Consider the following 16343-nt stretch of genomic DNA (forward strand, 5'->3'; position numbering starts at 1 on the left):
TTTAGAAGTCCTTGAGGATCGATACTTGGATACTCCATCCATTTTATATTACTTTGATAGGTGTGCGCTTGCATCTATATAATTGTTACCACGCTTAGTGCGTGCGTTCAGCAAAACGCCCAGTCAATACGTAATATATTACATATTCTCTTTTGCTCCCACTTAGTATTCTAAGACTAGGGTATATTACTTAGATAAAATCCGGCTAAGTTTAACTAAGTGAATTTTTAGTCAGCCCAATATAACTATTATATTGGTAGTTGTCCATTAATATTTTAGTTTATTAAACGATTTAATAAACTGAGGACGTTAATGTATGCATATAAAATATTGACTAATTCAACCCCAAAGTCAGTTCCCAGGTAGAGGTGTTCCCTTATGGTCAGCTTAAATACCTCAACCTAGACAGAACCTTCCTTAGACAGGGTTCCTTTAAGGACAATATTTTATATTTAGTGTTTTATCATTTCATTTTAAACCTAGTTAAAAAAAATAAAAAGACTACCCTCTAATCATATTAGAAGATATAACCTAAGGTGTAATTAATTTTAAACCCCTTTAAAGTTAATTAATTTAGACCCTATGTTTGCATGCAATTCTTTATTATAGATTTTAATTTCTATCTACCAAATTTTATCTCTTATAAAATTTAAGAAATTGAAACTATAATCATGCATTGCAAGCATACATTAATATAACGATTATATTAATTAAAGTAATGTAATGATCAATGCATCTTTATTTTCATCTAATTAATACAACGCTTATATTAATCAAGAAAATAATACAATTCATACATTATAACATTTTTAACTATATGATGCATGATTATACATACATACTATATATCAAATATACATATTATGCATGTAACCTATGGTGGGATTTTAAAACTATATGGCATATAAAATGCATTATGCTTTTAATTAAAATACACATTCATAATGCATAAAATAATTAAATAGCAAAGTTGGATCGGTTTTTTGCACCCTAAGAAAGCAAAATAATACAAAAATAAGAAAACGACTGCAACCGCCCTCGAACTGCGAACCGAAGCCACGGAAACACGTCGAAAAATACCCGGGACATCGCCTCACTGTTTAAGGGCAGCGCCGCGGTGCTAAGGCATGGCACCATGGCATTGCATAGCTGTATAATGCAGCATCGTGGCGCTGTGTGTTGTCCCTGCAGCGCCATGGCGCTCTTTGCGCGGCCTGCTTCGTCTTCTTCGCTGTTTTCTGCAACTTTTCGCCCAATTCAACGCCATGAACAACTTTCGAGTGACCCGGACTTACAGACTCGATACAGAAACTCAATGCCCAAAACACCAAGCCTTTACATGATCAAATCAAGACTTAAATTGCAATCTACATGCAAAAACCAGAAATTTTCTAACCTGCAAACCCATATTTCGAAAATATGGAAACACCCACCAAGAACACCGATTTTGCTCCCAAAAAATCATAACCTCAACCTGGCTCTGATACCAATTGATGGGATGTTAATCCCGGAGCGAAAGCGGATCATCGTTCATGAATTTTTGAGAAACAAAATCAAATGTGCAAGAACAATAAATACAGGGAAAACTTACATTTGAAGAATAGTTCTTCAACGATTTCCCGATGAACACCACCAAATGGTCTTCCGTGCTATCCTCTAGGTACCGAGATCTTTGCTTGTGAGACCGTTTGTTTGGAACGGGAGGGAGAATTGAGAGAGATTGAGAGAGCATCAGAGAGCAATGCCTTGAGGAGTTGTATTTTCCTGTTTTTGCATAACACAACTGCAAAATGATAAGAGAGGGAATGACATGGGGTAACTCCCACGTCATCAACAACTTCCCACTCCCTGCATTTTTGCAGGGGAGTGTTTATTATTAAAATAATAATAATATTATATAAAATAATATTATTAATTAATAATAATTAATATATATATATATTAACTAAATAAATAATTAACACTTAATTATTTATTATCAAAATAGGATCATATTCTAAAATATTTCTCTCATATAACTAATGTATATCTTATGCACATTATTTTTAACCTATAATTTTAATATGAATCATATTCATGTTAATTTTATTTAAATCTCATTCAAATAATTTCTCTCATAATAGTTTCAATGAGAATTAACTTTATAATTATAATGTATCAATATACATATAATCCTTTGAGCAATTTGAACATTTCAAATTTTGTCAAAAACTTGATCCTCGTTTTACTCGTTATGATCTAGCAAATGTATCTAATGGACCGACAGATCAGAAGCTCCAACGGTGCGAGATTAATCGGTCAAACTCATTGACTGAGTTAATCAACATTCGTTAACTACGGGTCACTCCACTAACGACCTGCATTTGCATTCTTCTCACTGCAAAATGTTTTTGTGTCAATCGATATACGACCATTAATGGCAAGTCAATCCTTCACGAGTGCCCGTAACTCAAGCTGGGTCAAATTACCGTTTTACCCTTGAGTCACATCTTACTCCTTAAATACCACTGCTGCTCTAATTAACCACCCGGTTATGGTCCGACCAGTAACCGAAAGTCCCTCTCGGGCCAGTGAGAGGGTGGGGCCCCGTGTTCAAGTCCCAGAGTCAGCATTTAAGAGAACACTCATCTACTCTTTAAAGTCAGGGAGGAGTGAATTTCATCTTGTGAAGTTATGTTTCCAGCTTCCCACTCGGTCTCGTCCCCAAAATGGTAGGAATATTGAGTCTGCGACTTGGGCAATTCTCAGCCATACAGATCAAAGGACGAGCCCTCACGGGCAGGAGTCCATAACTCACTCAAGATTGAGAATGAGTTGCCTGATCATCCTAAGAAATAGCAATCTGTTAGTTAACGGTGATACATCTAAAGATTGGCTATTTCGCGGTCCGGTCTTATACAAACTCATTGTATAAGATACCTACACTCGCATGTCTCCACACGAACGACCTGGATCGAGTCGTCTGTAACATTTACAAAGTGAGCCGTATCGATAGTGTTGCTAGGATAAGGTACCCAGCCTTATCCATATACTATATGTTGCGTTTTATGTCCTGAAACTCATAGTTTGAAAATGCCAGATATACTTTTATCTTTCAATAAAGTTGTTATTGAAGGTTTTAATCAATAAGTAGTTATTGATCCAATAAAATGTTCTTACTAGATCTAAATCCAATAAAATAAAGGATCCTAGACTGTTACCTGAGACTCAAACTCTATGTAAGAGACATAAATATGGATCAAGTTTGAGTTAACAGTCTAAATGGTCTATAGTATAGGAATAAGGTTGGGCGCCTTATTCTGGGGACACTATGGATGCGGTTCACTTTGTAGCTAGTACAAACAATGTGATCCTAATTCGTTCATGTGAAGACATGCGAGTGGGGGTGTCCCGTGCAAAGAGTTTGCATAAGACCGGACCATGAGATAGTCACTTTTACTTTATAACACCGTTTACTGTTTGAAACTCACTATCTCGACTTTGATGGCTTAGGTAACTCGATCTTAATCATGAGCTAATTATGAACTTCTGTTTACTCGGGATTACCCTTAGATATGCATGGGTGAGAGCAGCTCAATAGCGCTGGCTCAATAAGCCTCCCATTTCAGGGGTAAGGCCCGGTAGATAGCTAGGGACATATGGTGCAAGAAGGAATTCACTTCTACCCAATTTTAGGATAGTAGAAAGGTTGTTCTCTTAAGGGCTGAATCCAGGTCTTGAACAATAGGCGCCACCCTCATCAAAAGGTTTGAGAGGATTTTTGATTTGATAGTTGGACTACAAATCATTGTTCATGAGGATCAGTGGGACTTAAGGAACAAGAGGTAATTACAGGGGTAAAGCGGTATTTTGACCTAGCTGTAATTACGAACAACTTGTGAAGGGTCGACTTACCGATCATGGTTATATCAAATGGACATAATATATTTACAGTGAAGAGAGTGCAGCTACGAGCTTTAGTGGAGTGACCCGGTAGTTAACGAATGTTGGTTAACTAGGTTAAAGAGTTTAACCGGTTAATCTCGGATCGTTGGAGCTCATAATCTGTAGGTCCATATGGTCCCCTGACTAGCTCATATAGGAATAAACTTGGAATAATTTGAAGGAATAATTCGAATCGTACGAATTAGGTTAATCATATGAGATATGATTAAGTAATTGATATATGATATCAATTTGAGAAATTTGGACAAAATATTTAAATAGGATTTAAATATTAAAATTATGAATGTGGATTCATAATCGGAGGCATGGATTTCATCAAACATCGGATTTTGGAAAAACTCAAATAGTTGACTTTGAGCAGAGAAAGTCAAAGGTTGACTAAAGTAGATTAAAATAATGTTTTTAACCAAGTTGGTGGAAAATTCCACTAACTTGTTGAGTGAAACATTTAAATAATCTCATAAATCCACTTTTTGACACTTAGCCATGCATGCATAAGTGGAATGTGTGTTGTAAGTTTTTGGTGAACTTAGACATGCATTTTGACACTTAGCCATGCCATGCATAAGTGGAATATGTGTTGTAAGCTTTTGGTGAACTTTGACATGCAAGAGTTGCATGTAATTTGCTTATTTAACGCCTTTGTTCAAACATTAAAAGGCTTGGAACCTTGGGCTATTTTTTTTTCCCAAAAAGCTTACATAACTCTTTTTAGCTCCACTTTTCTCTAAACTTTTCCTTCTCTAAAAAGAGTCCGACCACCCTATTCCAAGCTAGGAAGATCTCTTGGTGGTCCTTCATTGGAGCTATTTGAAGATTTTTGAAAAGCTACAAAGGTTTGTATTTTTCTCTACTTATCTCTAAGCATCATAATGTATGATCATGCATGTTTAATCCTAGGTTGTATTATGCATCTAGATTGTTATTTCGATTCTTGCTCACTTCCGCTGCGCATGTATGTATATTATCCATCACTATAGACCTTTTAGGTTATTCACGGGACATTATCCATTCGTATATCAGGGGTATATCAAATATATACCTCGTATATCAAGTGTATATCAAATATATCAAATATATACCCAGTATATATACTGTCCCGGTTACATGATAATAACCTTGGCTGTTTAGTTTATTGGATTTTGGACAATGCAATGCTATGAATTCAACAACAATTTTATTGAATAAAACTTTATTGAATATACATTTGTTTCTACATAAATACAAACGACGAGTTTAGGACAACACACCCAACACTTGGATTGTCGCGTATCATTTGGTATCAGAGCTTAGGCTCTATACTGGGATATATGTTTATTTTTTGTCTTTAAATTCCAGTCTTATCTTTATATTCCTTTATCCAAAAATCTTATAAAAAGTTCCATTGTTCTTATTCTTCCATGTGCCATTCAATCTATCATTTTTGCAAAGAATATTTTTTTTTTCGAAATTTTACTTTAAAGTGTCCAAAAGTTGTTTGTTTGTGCTCTACACCTAAAAAACTTTTTGTAACAACCCGTATTTTCTAATGCGGTCATTCTGACAAAATGCGGAAACGTAATTTTCAAGAAACTTTAAGAACTAAAATTATTCAGCAGAAGCAATTTTTTTACCGAATTTTTCTAAACTAACTTAACTAAATAGGAAGATGACTTTCAAACTCATGCTAGTATCCTAAACTTCACCTTCTACCAGAACGATCATTCAATCCTTCATCTGAAAAACATTTTGAAAACAGAAAATGAGTACAAAAATACTCAATAAGCAATTTCCATATCGAATTTCGAAATTCATTTTCCTTTCAAAACATTCGTAAACAAAAATACGAACACATATCTCAAAGCACAAATAATAGATTTAATGTACAACTACTATTATTTAAATATATGTTTTTTTTTTCTTTTTCATATTGGTTAATATTGTTTGCTTTATTCTTGTGATTGGCTTGAAGAATAAGAAAGAAAAAATCGCTTCAATTTTTCAGTTTCATCCAAGGAGAGAGCTATATACACGTGTTTTGCCTCCATTTACTCGTTGCTCCTCTTAGGTTTCGTTTGCCTTGATTGATTTAACTATTACAGTCTACCCTTCCAAATAGATCAAGTATATATATTTTGTTCGGGGATAAAATATCCAATCGCCACGTGGAGGACAAAGATTGGTTGATAAAGGAAGTTGTTTAAAGAACTGTTTAGTAAAGCTCCTCCTCGGAAGGTTCCGAGGAGGGAGGTTCATTACTCCCGATCACATTACAACCTCTAAAATATCCGAGTTTGATCTACTAGACCTCGACATGTCGGACCTCAAAATCGACCAAGGTAACTGCCTGTCGCGACCCCTGTCGGGACCTAAACCTATAAATAGAGGGTCTCATTTCACCATCAGGTATGAATTTCTCCTCGAACTTAATATTAAGTCTAAACTGCTTACTGACTTGAGCGTCGGAGATTTTGCCCTCTTGTGTAGGTCTTCCCATCGTCTTTTAGGCCGGAGTTTGGACCGGGTTCAAGCTCAAGAACCGTTGTGCAAATTCTTGATAAATATATGGCGTCGTCTGTGGGAAAGACATTTTGAGTCATCCCAATAACCAAAAAAGTGATCTGAGAATGGTGCAGCCAGCGAACTCTGCCAATACGACAGAACGGAGAGGTTTGAATGCTGACAATGGCACTATGCGTGACCTCGAGGTTGCCAGAATAGTCGAGGACCAAGTCCGAGCAGGGCAAGAGGGAGATCTTCCGCGGAGATCTACTCATCATGTGAATAAGGAACTACCTCCCGCTCACCCTAGACCTTCAAAAGCCAACCGAGGTCGAGGTGGGACATCAAAAAAGACCTCCTGAAGGGCTGCCCCAACTGTGGATCCTGAAGTCCTGGCTACCCTCCAACGGGAGTTAGATGACATACGCAATCGAGTACGTACCATGGAGGAGATGTATACCTAGATGACATGGGCCAACCGAACAGGATCTCCCTCCAAAGTCCCAGGCGGAGACGACATGCATGAGGATGGGGAGGATCAAGATCCACCCCTCCACCCTGATGATCGTGAGCCTATCTCCAATAACGAAGGGATCAACTACAGCTTGAGAGATCATGATCTCAGGAAGCACCTCGTTGACAAGAAGAGGAAGGCCTCACGAGGACCGGGGGTCTCTCCTTCCTGCTCCCGGGAGTACTCCAACTCCGACCTCAAGGCTCAATCGAAGTATAAGCCTTTGACGCTGGAGGCCGTGATTACCAAGGAGGAGTTCGACCTGATGAAGCACAGGTTCGACGAACAGGTCGAGGCACTCAAGGCTAAGTGCGAAAGGATGGAGAACCCATTCGATGATGGCGAAATAGGCGAATCGTCATTCACTTCAGATGTCTTGGAGGTCTATATTCCTCCAAAATTAAAAACGTCCGCGATGAAGCCTTACGATGGGTCCAAGGACCCAAAAGATTATGTGGAGGTCTTTAAAGGCCTCATGGACTTCCAAGCGGCCTCAGACGCCATTAAGTGTCGAACTTTCCAAATCGCTCTCACGGGGAGCGCTCGGCTCTGGTATCAAAGGCTGTCAGCAAGGTCGATCTCGACCTACAGTCAGCTGAGGAAGAAGTTCATCAGTCAATTCTCTTCTCGGCACTATGACAGGAAAACAGCCACTCATCTCGCCACCACCCGACAGAAAGAAGGTGAGACTTTAAGAGAATACGTGACCCGTTTCCAAGAGGAGCAGCTCAAGGTCGAGCATTGCTCTGATGATTCGGGCATGTGTTACTTTCTCACTGGTCTGGCCGACGAGACTTTGACAGTCAAACTGGGAGAGGAAGTGATATGCTTCAAGCAACAGACATCACGCCATGAGGCTCAACCGATGAAGAAGGGGATCTCCACTTCAACATGTGGATTATCAAGCTTCGTGAGGAAGGAAAACAAGTGGAGAAAGAAACATCAAGGGAACATGAAAACACAAAACATGAGATCTCTAACTTTTAGGGGTTTTTTGGGGTTTGATCATTAAATTAGTGTTTTCGTGTAATTAAAATTGTAACCTTCTTTTGGATTTAATGTAAAATTTATGTAATAGCTCTTAGATCCAACTTTAGGATTATGTAACTTAGTTAAGTCCATATGTAACTATTTTATCTAGGTTTAGTTAAAGTCTTTTTTTCCTTTTATTTTAGGGGATTTCAAGATGCCTATAAATAGGCTTCTTTTTGTACATTTGAGAGGGTGGATTATTGATGAATGAAAATAGCCATTGAGCTTTCCTCTTTTCTCCCAAAACCGCGAGCATTGGTGCTTCTTGATCTAGTTGCACAAAACCCTTGAAACATGCAAGTTTAGGTTGGTCATCAAACTTGTGGAGTGTTTCACTTTGGATCTAGAACAAGTTCTCTTCATCCAAAGCCTTGACCTTCAAGGTAAGTCCCTTCTTCTTCCCCTTGGATGATTCTTTGTGTGTGTACTAGGTGTTGTCGTGTGTGTTTATGAGGTGCTTGTTCTTGCAAGGGTTGCCTAAGCCACTTGTGGTAGGGTTGAGTACATCAGGAAGCGTCGTCTACCTTCACTGAGGTCCTGCAGAAGGCCAAGAAGGTCATAGATGGGCAGGAGTTGCTTAGGACTAAGTTAGGCCGGTCAGACAAGAGGTCTGACCAGAAGAAGCCGAAAGGCCAAGAAAAGGAGAAGTCTAACTCTAAGTCTAAGGACAAGGGGTCATCTTCCTAGGGACGATCTGATTATAGGAGATCCGACTCGGACTCCAACTAGAGGGGGCCTTATGAAAGATACACCCCAACCACCATTCCAATCTCTGAGATTTTAACCAATATCGAAGAGAACGGTTTGGATAAACTCCCCAAGCGGCCTGATAAGCTTAGAAGAGACCCAAAGAAGCGCAATAAAGACAGGTACTGCTGTTTTCATCGCGATCACAGTCATGATACCTCAAATTGCTAGGAGTTGAAGCGCCAGATTGAAGACCTGATTCAAGATGGCTACTTGTACAAGTATGTTGGCAAGCCGGGCATCGGTTCGGCAGGCAAGAAAGAAGAGAGAAAGCGTTCAAGAACGCCACCTCAAAGGGATAACCGACCTACGGTCATTAACACCATTTTTTGCGGCCTTAGTGGGGGCAAGTCTGGAAATAAAAGAAATGAGTTAGCTAGGGAAGCACGTCGAGAAGTCTACAATATTTGCAAGCAGAGGCCGACCTGCCCTATCTCCTTCTTTGGCTCCGATCTGGAAGGGGTACACTTGCCCCACAATGACGCTTTGGTGATCTCACCAATGATAGCATGTCCAGGTCAGGAGGGTTCTGGTGGATGGAGGCACCTCCGCCAACATCTTGTCTCTCACCACGTACCTGGCACTAGAGTGGACTAGGGCATAGCTTAAGAAGAGCCCAACCCCTTTAGTGGGATTTGCGGGTGAGTCTGTCACCCTGGAAGGTTGCACAGATCTTCCCATCACTCTCGGCCAAAGTGACACCCAAATCACTCAGATGGCCGAGTTTGTGGTGGTAGACGGTAGGTCGGCCTACAATGCCATATTTGGACAACCCATCATCCATTCACTACGTGCCATCCCATCGACTCTGCACCAGGCCATGAAGTACTCTACAGTCAATGGGGTTGGCATAGTCCGAAGAGAACAGAAATCGTCCCGTGAGTGCTATACCTCAACTCTAAAGGGATCAGCAGTCTGTGCCTAAGGAGAGGTGGGAAAACTTCCAAGACCGGAAGTTCAAACCTCCAAGGACGAAGTGCCTAAGGCTATTCAGCGTAAGGTAGCTGCGCCTACTGAAGAGCTGGAGCCGGTCTCCCTACTCAGCCGAGATAAACAGATGAGCATAGACACCAAGCTGGGGGCCACGGACAGGGAAGGACTCATCTCCTTCCTCAGGGCGAACTCGGATGTGTTCGCATGGTCTCACGAAGAATGTCAGACATCGATCCAAAAATAATGGTTCATCGCCTCAATATTGACCCGTCATTCCAACCTGTCAAACAGAAAAGAAGGCCGGTAAATAAGGAGAGGAGTGATGTAATTGTTGAGAAAGTGAACAAACTTTTAAAAGCGGAATACATAAAAGAAATTTTGTATCCCGAGTGGCTCTCTAACATCGTCCTAGTTAAAAATCTAACAGAAAATGGAGAATGTGCGTAGATTTCACTAATCTCAATAAGGCATGTCCAAAAGATTGTTTTACACTTCTGAGGATCGACCAGCTTGTGGATGCAACAGCCGGGCACGAGCTGCTCACGTTTATGGACGCTTACACAGAATACAACCAAATAAAGATGCATGAGCCAGATCAGGCCCACACTACTTTCATAACCGATTAGGGTTTGTATTGTTACAGGGTCATGTCCTTCGGACTAAAGAACGCGGGGGCCAATGACCCTTAAACAGCTACAATGCCTTAATGGGAGAATCGCCGCTCTCAATTGGTTCGTCTCCAAATCTATCGACAAGTGCATTCCCTTCTTCAAGTTGCTAAGGACGAAGGGGCCATTTGAGTGTGAGGCCGCTTTCGAAAAACTCAAAGACTACCTCTCCTCGGCACCATTACTCGCAAAGCCAATGCTAGGAGACAAATTACACTTGTACTTGGCTGTTTCAGAGAACGCGGTCAGCTCGGTCCTGGTTAAGCAAGAAGGAGCACGACAGAGCCTTATATATTACACGAGTAAAGCCATGATCGAGGCCGAGATAAGGTATCCCAGATGGAGAAACTTGCCCTTGCCTTGGTCACCTCGGCACGAAGACTAAGACCGTACTTCCAAGCTTATACCGTGGTTGTGCTCACCAACGTTCCCTTGAAGCAGGTTTTCCACAAGCAAGAAACGTCGGGATGTTTGATGAAGTGGGCCGTAGAGTTGAGTAAGTACAACATCCAGTTCGAGCCCCGAACGGCTGTGAAAGGGTAAGTTGTTGCGGACTTTATAGCCGAGCTCACTCCTCCACCAACTCAAACCTCCACGCCCGGTCAGCCTTGGATGATGTACGTGGATGGGTCTTCGAATGAGAAGAGATGTGGAGCAGGTGTGCTTCTCATCGCCCCGGATGACATGCGCTTTGAGTACGACCTACGCTTCAACTTTCGCATTTCTAATAATGAGGCCGAGTACGAAGCCTTGTTGGCTGGACTGTGCATGGCAAAATGGCTGGGGGCTACCCATCTTCTTATTTTCAGTGATTCACAACTGATAGTGAATGAGATCAAGGAAGAGTACCAGACAAAGGATCCTCGAATGGAGAAATATCTGGGAAAGGTCAGGTCGCACCTCGCTGACTTCCATTCCTATGAAGTCGCCAAATTCCGAGATCACAAAACTCCAACGCAGACGCTCTGACCAAGCTAGCATCAGCATACGAGATCGATCTGGCGAGATCTGTCCCCGTGGAGATTTTGGACAATCCCTCTATTTTGGAGCTAGACGTGATGGAGGTAAACTCTCGCCCCCCATCATGGATGGATCCGATAACGGACTTTCTGGAGGGAAACGTCCCAGCAGACCCAATGGAAACCAAGAAAATAACAATGAAAGCAGCTCGGTACTTGCTCCGAGATGGAACACTGTACCGACACGGTTTTTCCTTACCCCTCCTAAAGTGCATTTCCAAGGAAGATGGAGAATATGTCCTTAGGGAAGTTCATGAGGGTATCTGCGGCAACCATTCAGGGGCTAGATCTTTGTCATCAAAGGTCGTTCGTCAAGGCTACTACTGGCCCACGATGGATCGAGATGCAAAAGGATTTGTGAAAACATGCGACAAGTGTCAGTGCTTTGCAAACCTCGTCCACCAACCTGCCGAGCTGTTGACTCTAATCTCGGCACCTTTGCCCTTTGCACAATGGGGAGTTGACCTTATCGGACCCTTCCCGTTGGGCAAGGGACAGACCAAGTACGCGGTCGTTGCAATAGATTACTTCACCAAATGAGCTGAGGCCGAAGCTCTCTCGACAATCACAGAGGTTAGGGTCACAAGCTTCATCTGGATAAACGTTGTGTGCCGCTTTGGCATACCCAATGCCATTGTGACAAACAATGGCAAGCAATTTCGCCAAGTTTAAAGACTTTTGCCGAAAGCTCAGAATTAGTCATCTCTGCTTGTCCCCGGCTCATCCCAAAGCCAACGAACAAGTAGAGGCGATCAACAAAATCATCAAGTGCGGCCTCAAGCTACGGTTAGACGCAAGGAAAGGACGGTAGGCGGAGGAGCTACCTGAAGTACTCTGGTCCTACCAGACTACGCCGCGGGAGTCAACTGGTGAAACCCCATTTGCTATGGCTTTAGGCTTCGAGGCCGTGGTGCCCGTCGAGATCGGTATGCCAACTGAAAGGGTTGAGTACTACGAACAAGTTAGGAATGAAGAGGAGCTGCTCTTGAACCTTTACCTCGTCGATGAGAAAAGGGAAGTAGCCCAGCTACGCTGGCCGAGTACCAAAACCAAATGGCAAGGCACTATAACTCGAGAGTCTGACCTCGAAGATTCCAGATCGGACATCTAGTCCTTCGCAAGGTACATAATCACGTCGAGGTGTTGGAGCCAAGCTGGGAGGTGCCCTTCGAAGTCAAAGGCATTGTCCAACCTGGAACGTACATGCTTGCCGACCTCGAAGGAAAATTACTATCGCATCCATGGAATGCAGAACACTTGAAAAGATATTACCCTTGAAATGTTAACATGGTCCAAAAAATGAGCTGGACTTGTAAAAATTTTTCAAGGGCTAATCCTAGTAAAGGACTCCGTATTATTTAATTTCATATCTCTTAAAAGGACCAAGTTTGATGTGAAATTAAATGGGGGCCAGAGGTGAGGATTAAAACTTAGTGAGACTCAAGGCCTCTAAAAAGAACTTACAAGTTCGAGGTAAGAGATGAACTAAAAGAAACTCATTGGGACTTCAAATCTTTGTTATTTAAAATTTATCGGAACCCTAGAGGACTCCCAAGCACAAAGTAACACAACGCAATCAGAAGATGATTTGGAATAACGTCTTATATTAGCAAAGTAAAGTGTTGGCCAAGGTATATAGGCCTCAAGACTAAGTACAAAAAGGAAAGACAAAGTAGACAAGAATAAAAGCCGTAAAATGAAAGAGTGGTCAGTTGCTTCCGAGGTGCGAGCCAAGTTCACCCTGGGACCCAAGGATGTCAACCTCCTGAGAATCTATCATCCCAGCTTCTCGGGAGGAGTTTACATCGGTAGCAGAAGGAATGGCCACGATAGCGTCTTGGGAGGAAGGGTCCTCATCCTCGTCGAGCTCGGCATCGAGTCAAGCTCCTTTAGGCATTGATCGACGCGGTGCTGGGGGCCAGGGGTCCCATTGGGACTAGAAGCCCACTTCTCTGCATATTGCAGCTTGATGGGTGTAAGGTCGAGCTCGGGGGACACTTCCTAGACTCCCTTCATCAGGAACTTGAAACCATAATTGCTGAAATCTTTGGCGAACCCATCAAAATTAGGATGTTGACAGAAAGCTTCCTCCAGCAGAACTCCGTTGCTGAGATTGGACTCAGATAGCTCAAGCTTGGCTCTCAGCTCTGCCATCTCGGCATCTTGGGCCTTCAGCTTACCCTCCAAGTCATCTCGGAGACGTTCGAGGTTGTCGTTATGCTTCATCAGCACGAACTTCTCCTTCTCCAGGCACTTGGCCACAGCGTGCGCGCTTCGCAAGTTATCCAGGTGTCGGGCAGCCTCTGCTTGGGAACTTTTGAGCTCAGCCTTATCGGCATCGGAAGTGGATTTCCACGCTTGAGCTTCAACACGAGCCTCTTTGAGCTCCCCTTCCAAAGCTGCAGCAGCCTCTAGTGCAGCTGAAAAATCCTTCCGTTCCTTCACAGTGAGAAGGTCGCGCCCCTCCAGTTCGGCCTTCACCAGGAGTGCCGTTTGGCAGGCTGTAGCGTGAGCCTGCAAGGTTGAGCACCGAGGGATAAAGAGTTAGCGTTTGAGGTAAGGCCTCAAAGACTTGGAAAGAAAGAGGGAACAAGGTCGTACCTCGACAGTTTGATCCAGTAGGCGTTGGATACCAGAGCCCGGAGCGGAGACAAATTTCGCAGCTCTTCTCCAACAACAGTCGAAGCAAGAGCTTGAAATCTCCATGGCTCTCTCCCTCACCCCAACACTGGAGGGTTCGATCTTGAACCTCATCTCGAGCTCAGAGGTGCTACCCATCCTGGCCTCAGGATCGTCCACTAGGTCCCGATAACACCCACCTCCCTCACCTCGTCCCCGGAGTGGTGGGTCCTTCTCTTCTTCTTCTTGGACTTCTTGGGAGAAGCCCTCTTCCTAATCTCCTTAAGGGGAGAGACCTCAAGGATCTCCTCATTCTGTGAGGTCCTAGCCGCAACATCTCCCTGAGCCGGAGCAACAGCAAGGCCAGCATCGACCGCCTCGACCTCCAGGTCGGCCACTATAGGGCTGGGCGCCTCGATGCTCTTGGCAGCTTTTTTAGCGCTTGGGCGCTTGCGCTTCACGCTTTGAGAAAAGCCACAAACCATCGCTGCAAAGGAAAAACAATCGCGAGTTAGAACCAAAGGATGCAAAAAGCGTTTAGTAAAGACATCAAGCAAAGGCAATTTACCTAGTTCGGAGTTTGGTCTCTGAGCTTCAGGCGGAGATGAACGAGGGTTGTAGTTGAGTAGTCCCGAGGTAAGTAGAAGCTTATCTGTTATGAGGGTATCGATCTGCTTGCCACTCTTGAATCGATCTTTGAAGTATTTCAAGGCGTTGAAGGTCGGCTCGGAGAGTTGAGGAATCGGCCGAATAGCAACTGAAAATGACAGGGACAAAAGTCAGACCACAAAGAAAGGAAACCAAAAGCAAGGAAAGACTCAACCCTTTACCAAAGTTCCCGAACCTACAGGGGACGTTGTAGAAGGACAGGTCAAACTCGTTCTTGGCCAGCCACGATCCGGAGACGAAGAACCACTTCCCCACCCACATCTTTATTGAAGCCGGTCCTTTCAAAATGCCTCATGCGCCCTTCCTAGCGCACAAATAGTACCTCTCTGCCTTTCTCAAAATTCGATTAACCTCGAAGCAAGCCAAAAGTGGATCAACCCCAAGGAGGTCTAAGTCATCAACTTCCCTACACCTAAGCAAGAATAACACGGCGAGACCAAAGATAACTCCCCATCCATTGGGGGCCATTTCGCAGGAGCCAGTCCAATTCGGAACAAAAACTCTTGCACTAAAGGGTGAATAGGAAGTCAGAACCCATACTCGAACATTTTCAAGTAAAGGGTTAAGCACCCGTCTAGATGATTATCATCTCTTTCCCCTTCCTTGGGAAGCCTAAGGGCGATGTCATCTGGGATACTAAACCTCCTACGAAGAGAACCGAGGTAGTTTTCAGGCATTTGAGAAGGGTATTCTAAACCCTGGCCGGTGTCACTATCATCTCCTTCGTCATCAGAGAACCTAAACTTGTCTATTTCTTCCTCCTCAAGTTCGGAATCTAACCCACTGGCGAACTCCTCTACGGAATCGGCCTTCTTGGGCGAAGAGTGCCGATTTCGAGCTAGGTCACTAGATGGGCTACGAAGAGAGGACGGACTAGAGAACTCCGACATGACTCCAAAAGTAAAAGGAGAAAATAAGAGAAACAAATTCAAAAGAACGAGACTGACCTAGAGCAAGAATTATGATCTGATCAGGTCGGACTCCAAGATTTCATATACCGTAAAAAGTGGAAACAGAACCTTGGAGGTATTTATAGCAACCCGAAGTTTAATCTCAACCGCACACGTGTCCGAAAACGGACATCCCAGATCGGAAGAATTCCGAACGTCTCGAGTATTAGAGTGCGCGCTGGCCACCGGTTCCACTTCTGAGATCCGCCAACGGTACAATTGATGAATTAAATTCTCAAAATCACCACGTGGATTGATATACTCAAAGATGAAAACAAACTTCTCTGCCAGGTCGAGATCGAACCAGGTAGAGAGGGGGCCAATGTTCGGGGATAAAATATCCAACGCCACGTGGAGGACAAAGATTGGTTGATAAAGGAAGTTGTTTATAGAACTGTTTAGCAAAGCTCCTCCTCGAAACCTACCGAGGAGGGAGGTTCATTACTCCCGATCACATTACAACCTCTAAAATATCCGAGTTTGATCTACTAGACCCCGACATGTCGGACCTCAAAACCGACCAAGGTAACTGCCTGTCGCGACCCCTGTCGGGACCTAAACCTATAAATAGAGGTCTTCATTTCACCATCAGGTATGAATTTCTCCTTGAACTTAATATTAAGTCCGAACTGCTTACTGACTTGAGCGTCGGTGATTTCGCCCTCTTGTGCAGGTCTTCCCATCGTCTTTCAGGTCGAAGTTTGGATCAGGTTCGAGCTCAAGAACCGTTGTGCAAATTCCTGCATAAACATATTTTTACCCATTA

At 43.1% G+C, this 16343-nt stretch overlaps 1 protein-coding gene across 1 annotated transcript; it reads left to right on the forward strand.

Annotated features, from left to right (window-relative positions):
• The first annotated feature begins 10330 nt into the window (after positions 1 to 10330).
• Positions 10331 to 10795, forward strand: LOC148208181 (uncharacterized). The gene is made up of 2 exons (XM_088120138.1): positions 10331 to 10650; positions 10762 to 10795. The coding sequence occupies exons 1-2, from the start codon at positions 10331 to 10333 to the stop codon at positions 10793 to 10795; spliced, it is 354 nt and encodes a 117-aa protein (XP_087976264.1).
• The last annotated feature ends 5548 nt before the right edge of the window (positions 10796 to 16343 follow it).

Source organism: Momordica charantia (assembly GCF_013281855.1).
Source record: "Momordica charantia cultivar OHB3-1 chromosome 11 unlocalized genomic scaffold, Mcharantia_2.0 BLBB01000011.1, whole genome shotgun sequence".
Lineage (NCBI taxonomy): Eukaryota > Viridiplantae > Streptophyta > Magnoliopsida > Cucurbitales > Cucurbitaceae > Momordica > Momordica charantia.

Excerpts from the sequence above, each read along its gene's own strand:
- LOC148208181 (XM_088120138.1), top strand. The coding sequence starts at position 10,331 with ATGACCCTTAAACAGCTACAATGCCTTAATGGGAGAATCGCCGCTCTC. Across the intron at positions 10,651-10,761 it reads ATGATCGAGGCCGAGATAAG|GTTTTCCACAAGCAAGAAAC; the intron begins GTATCCCAGATG and ends CCCTTGAAGCAG.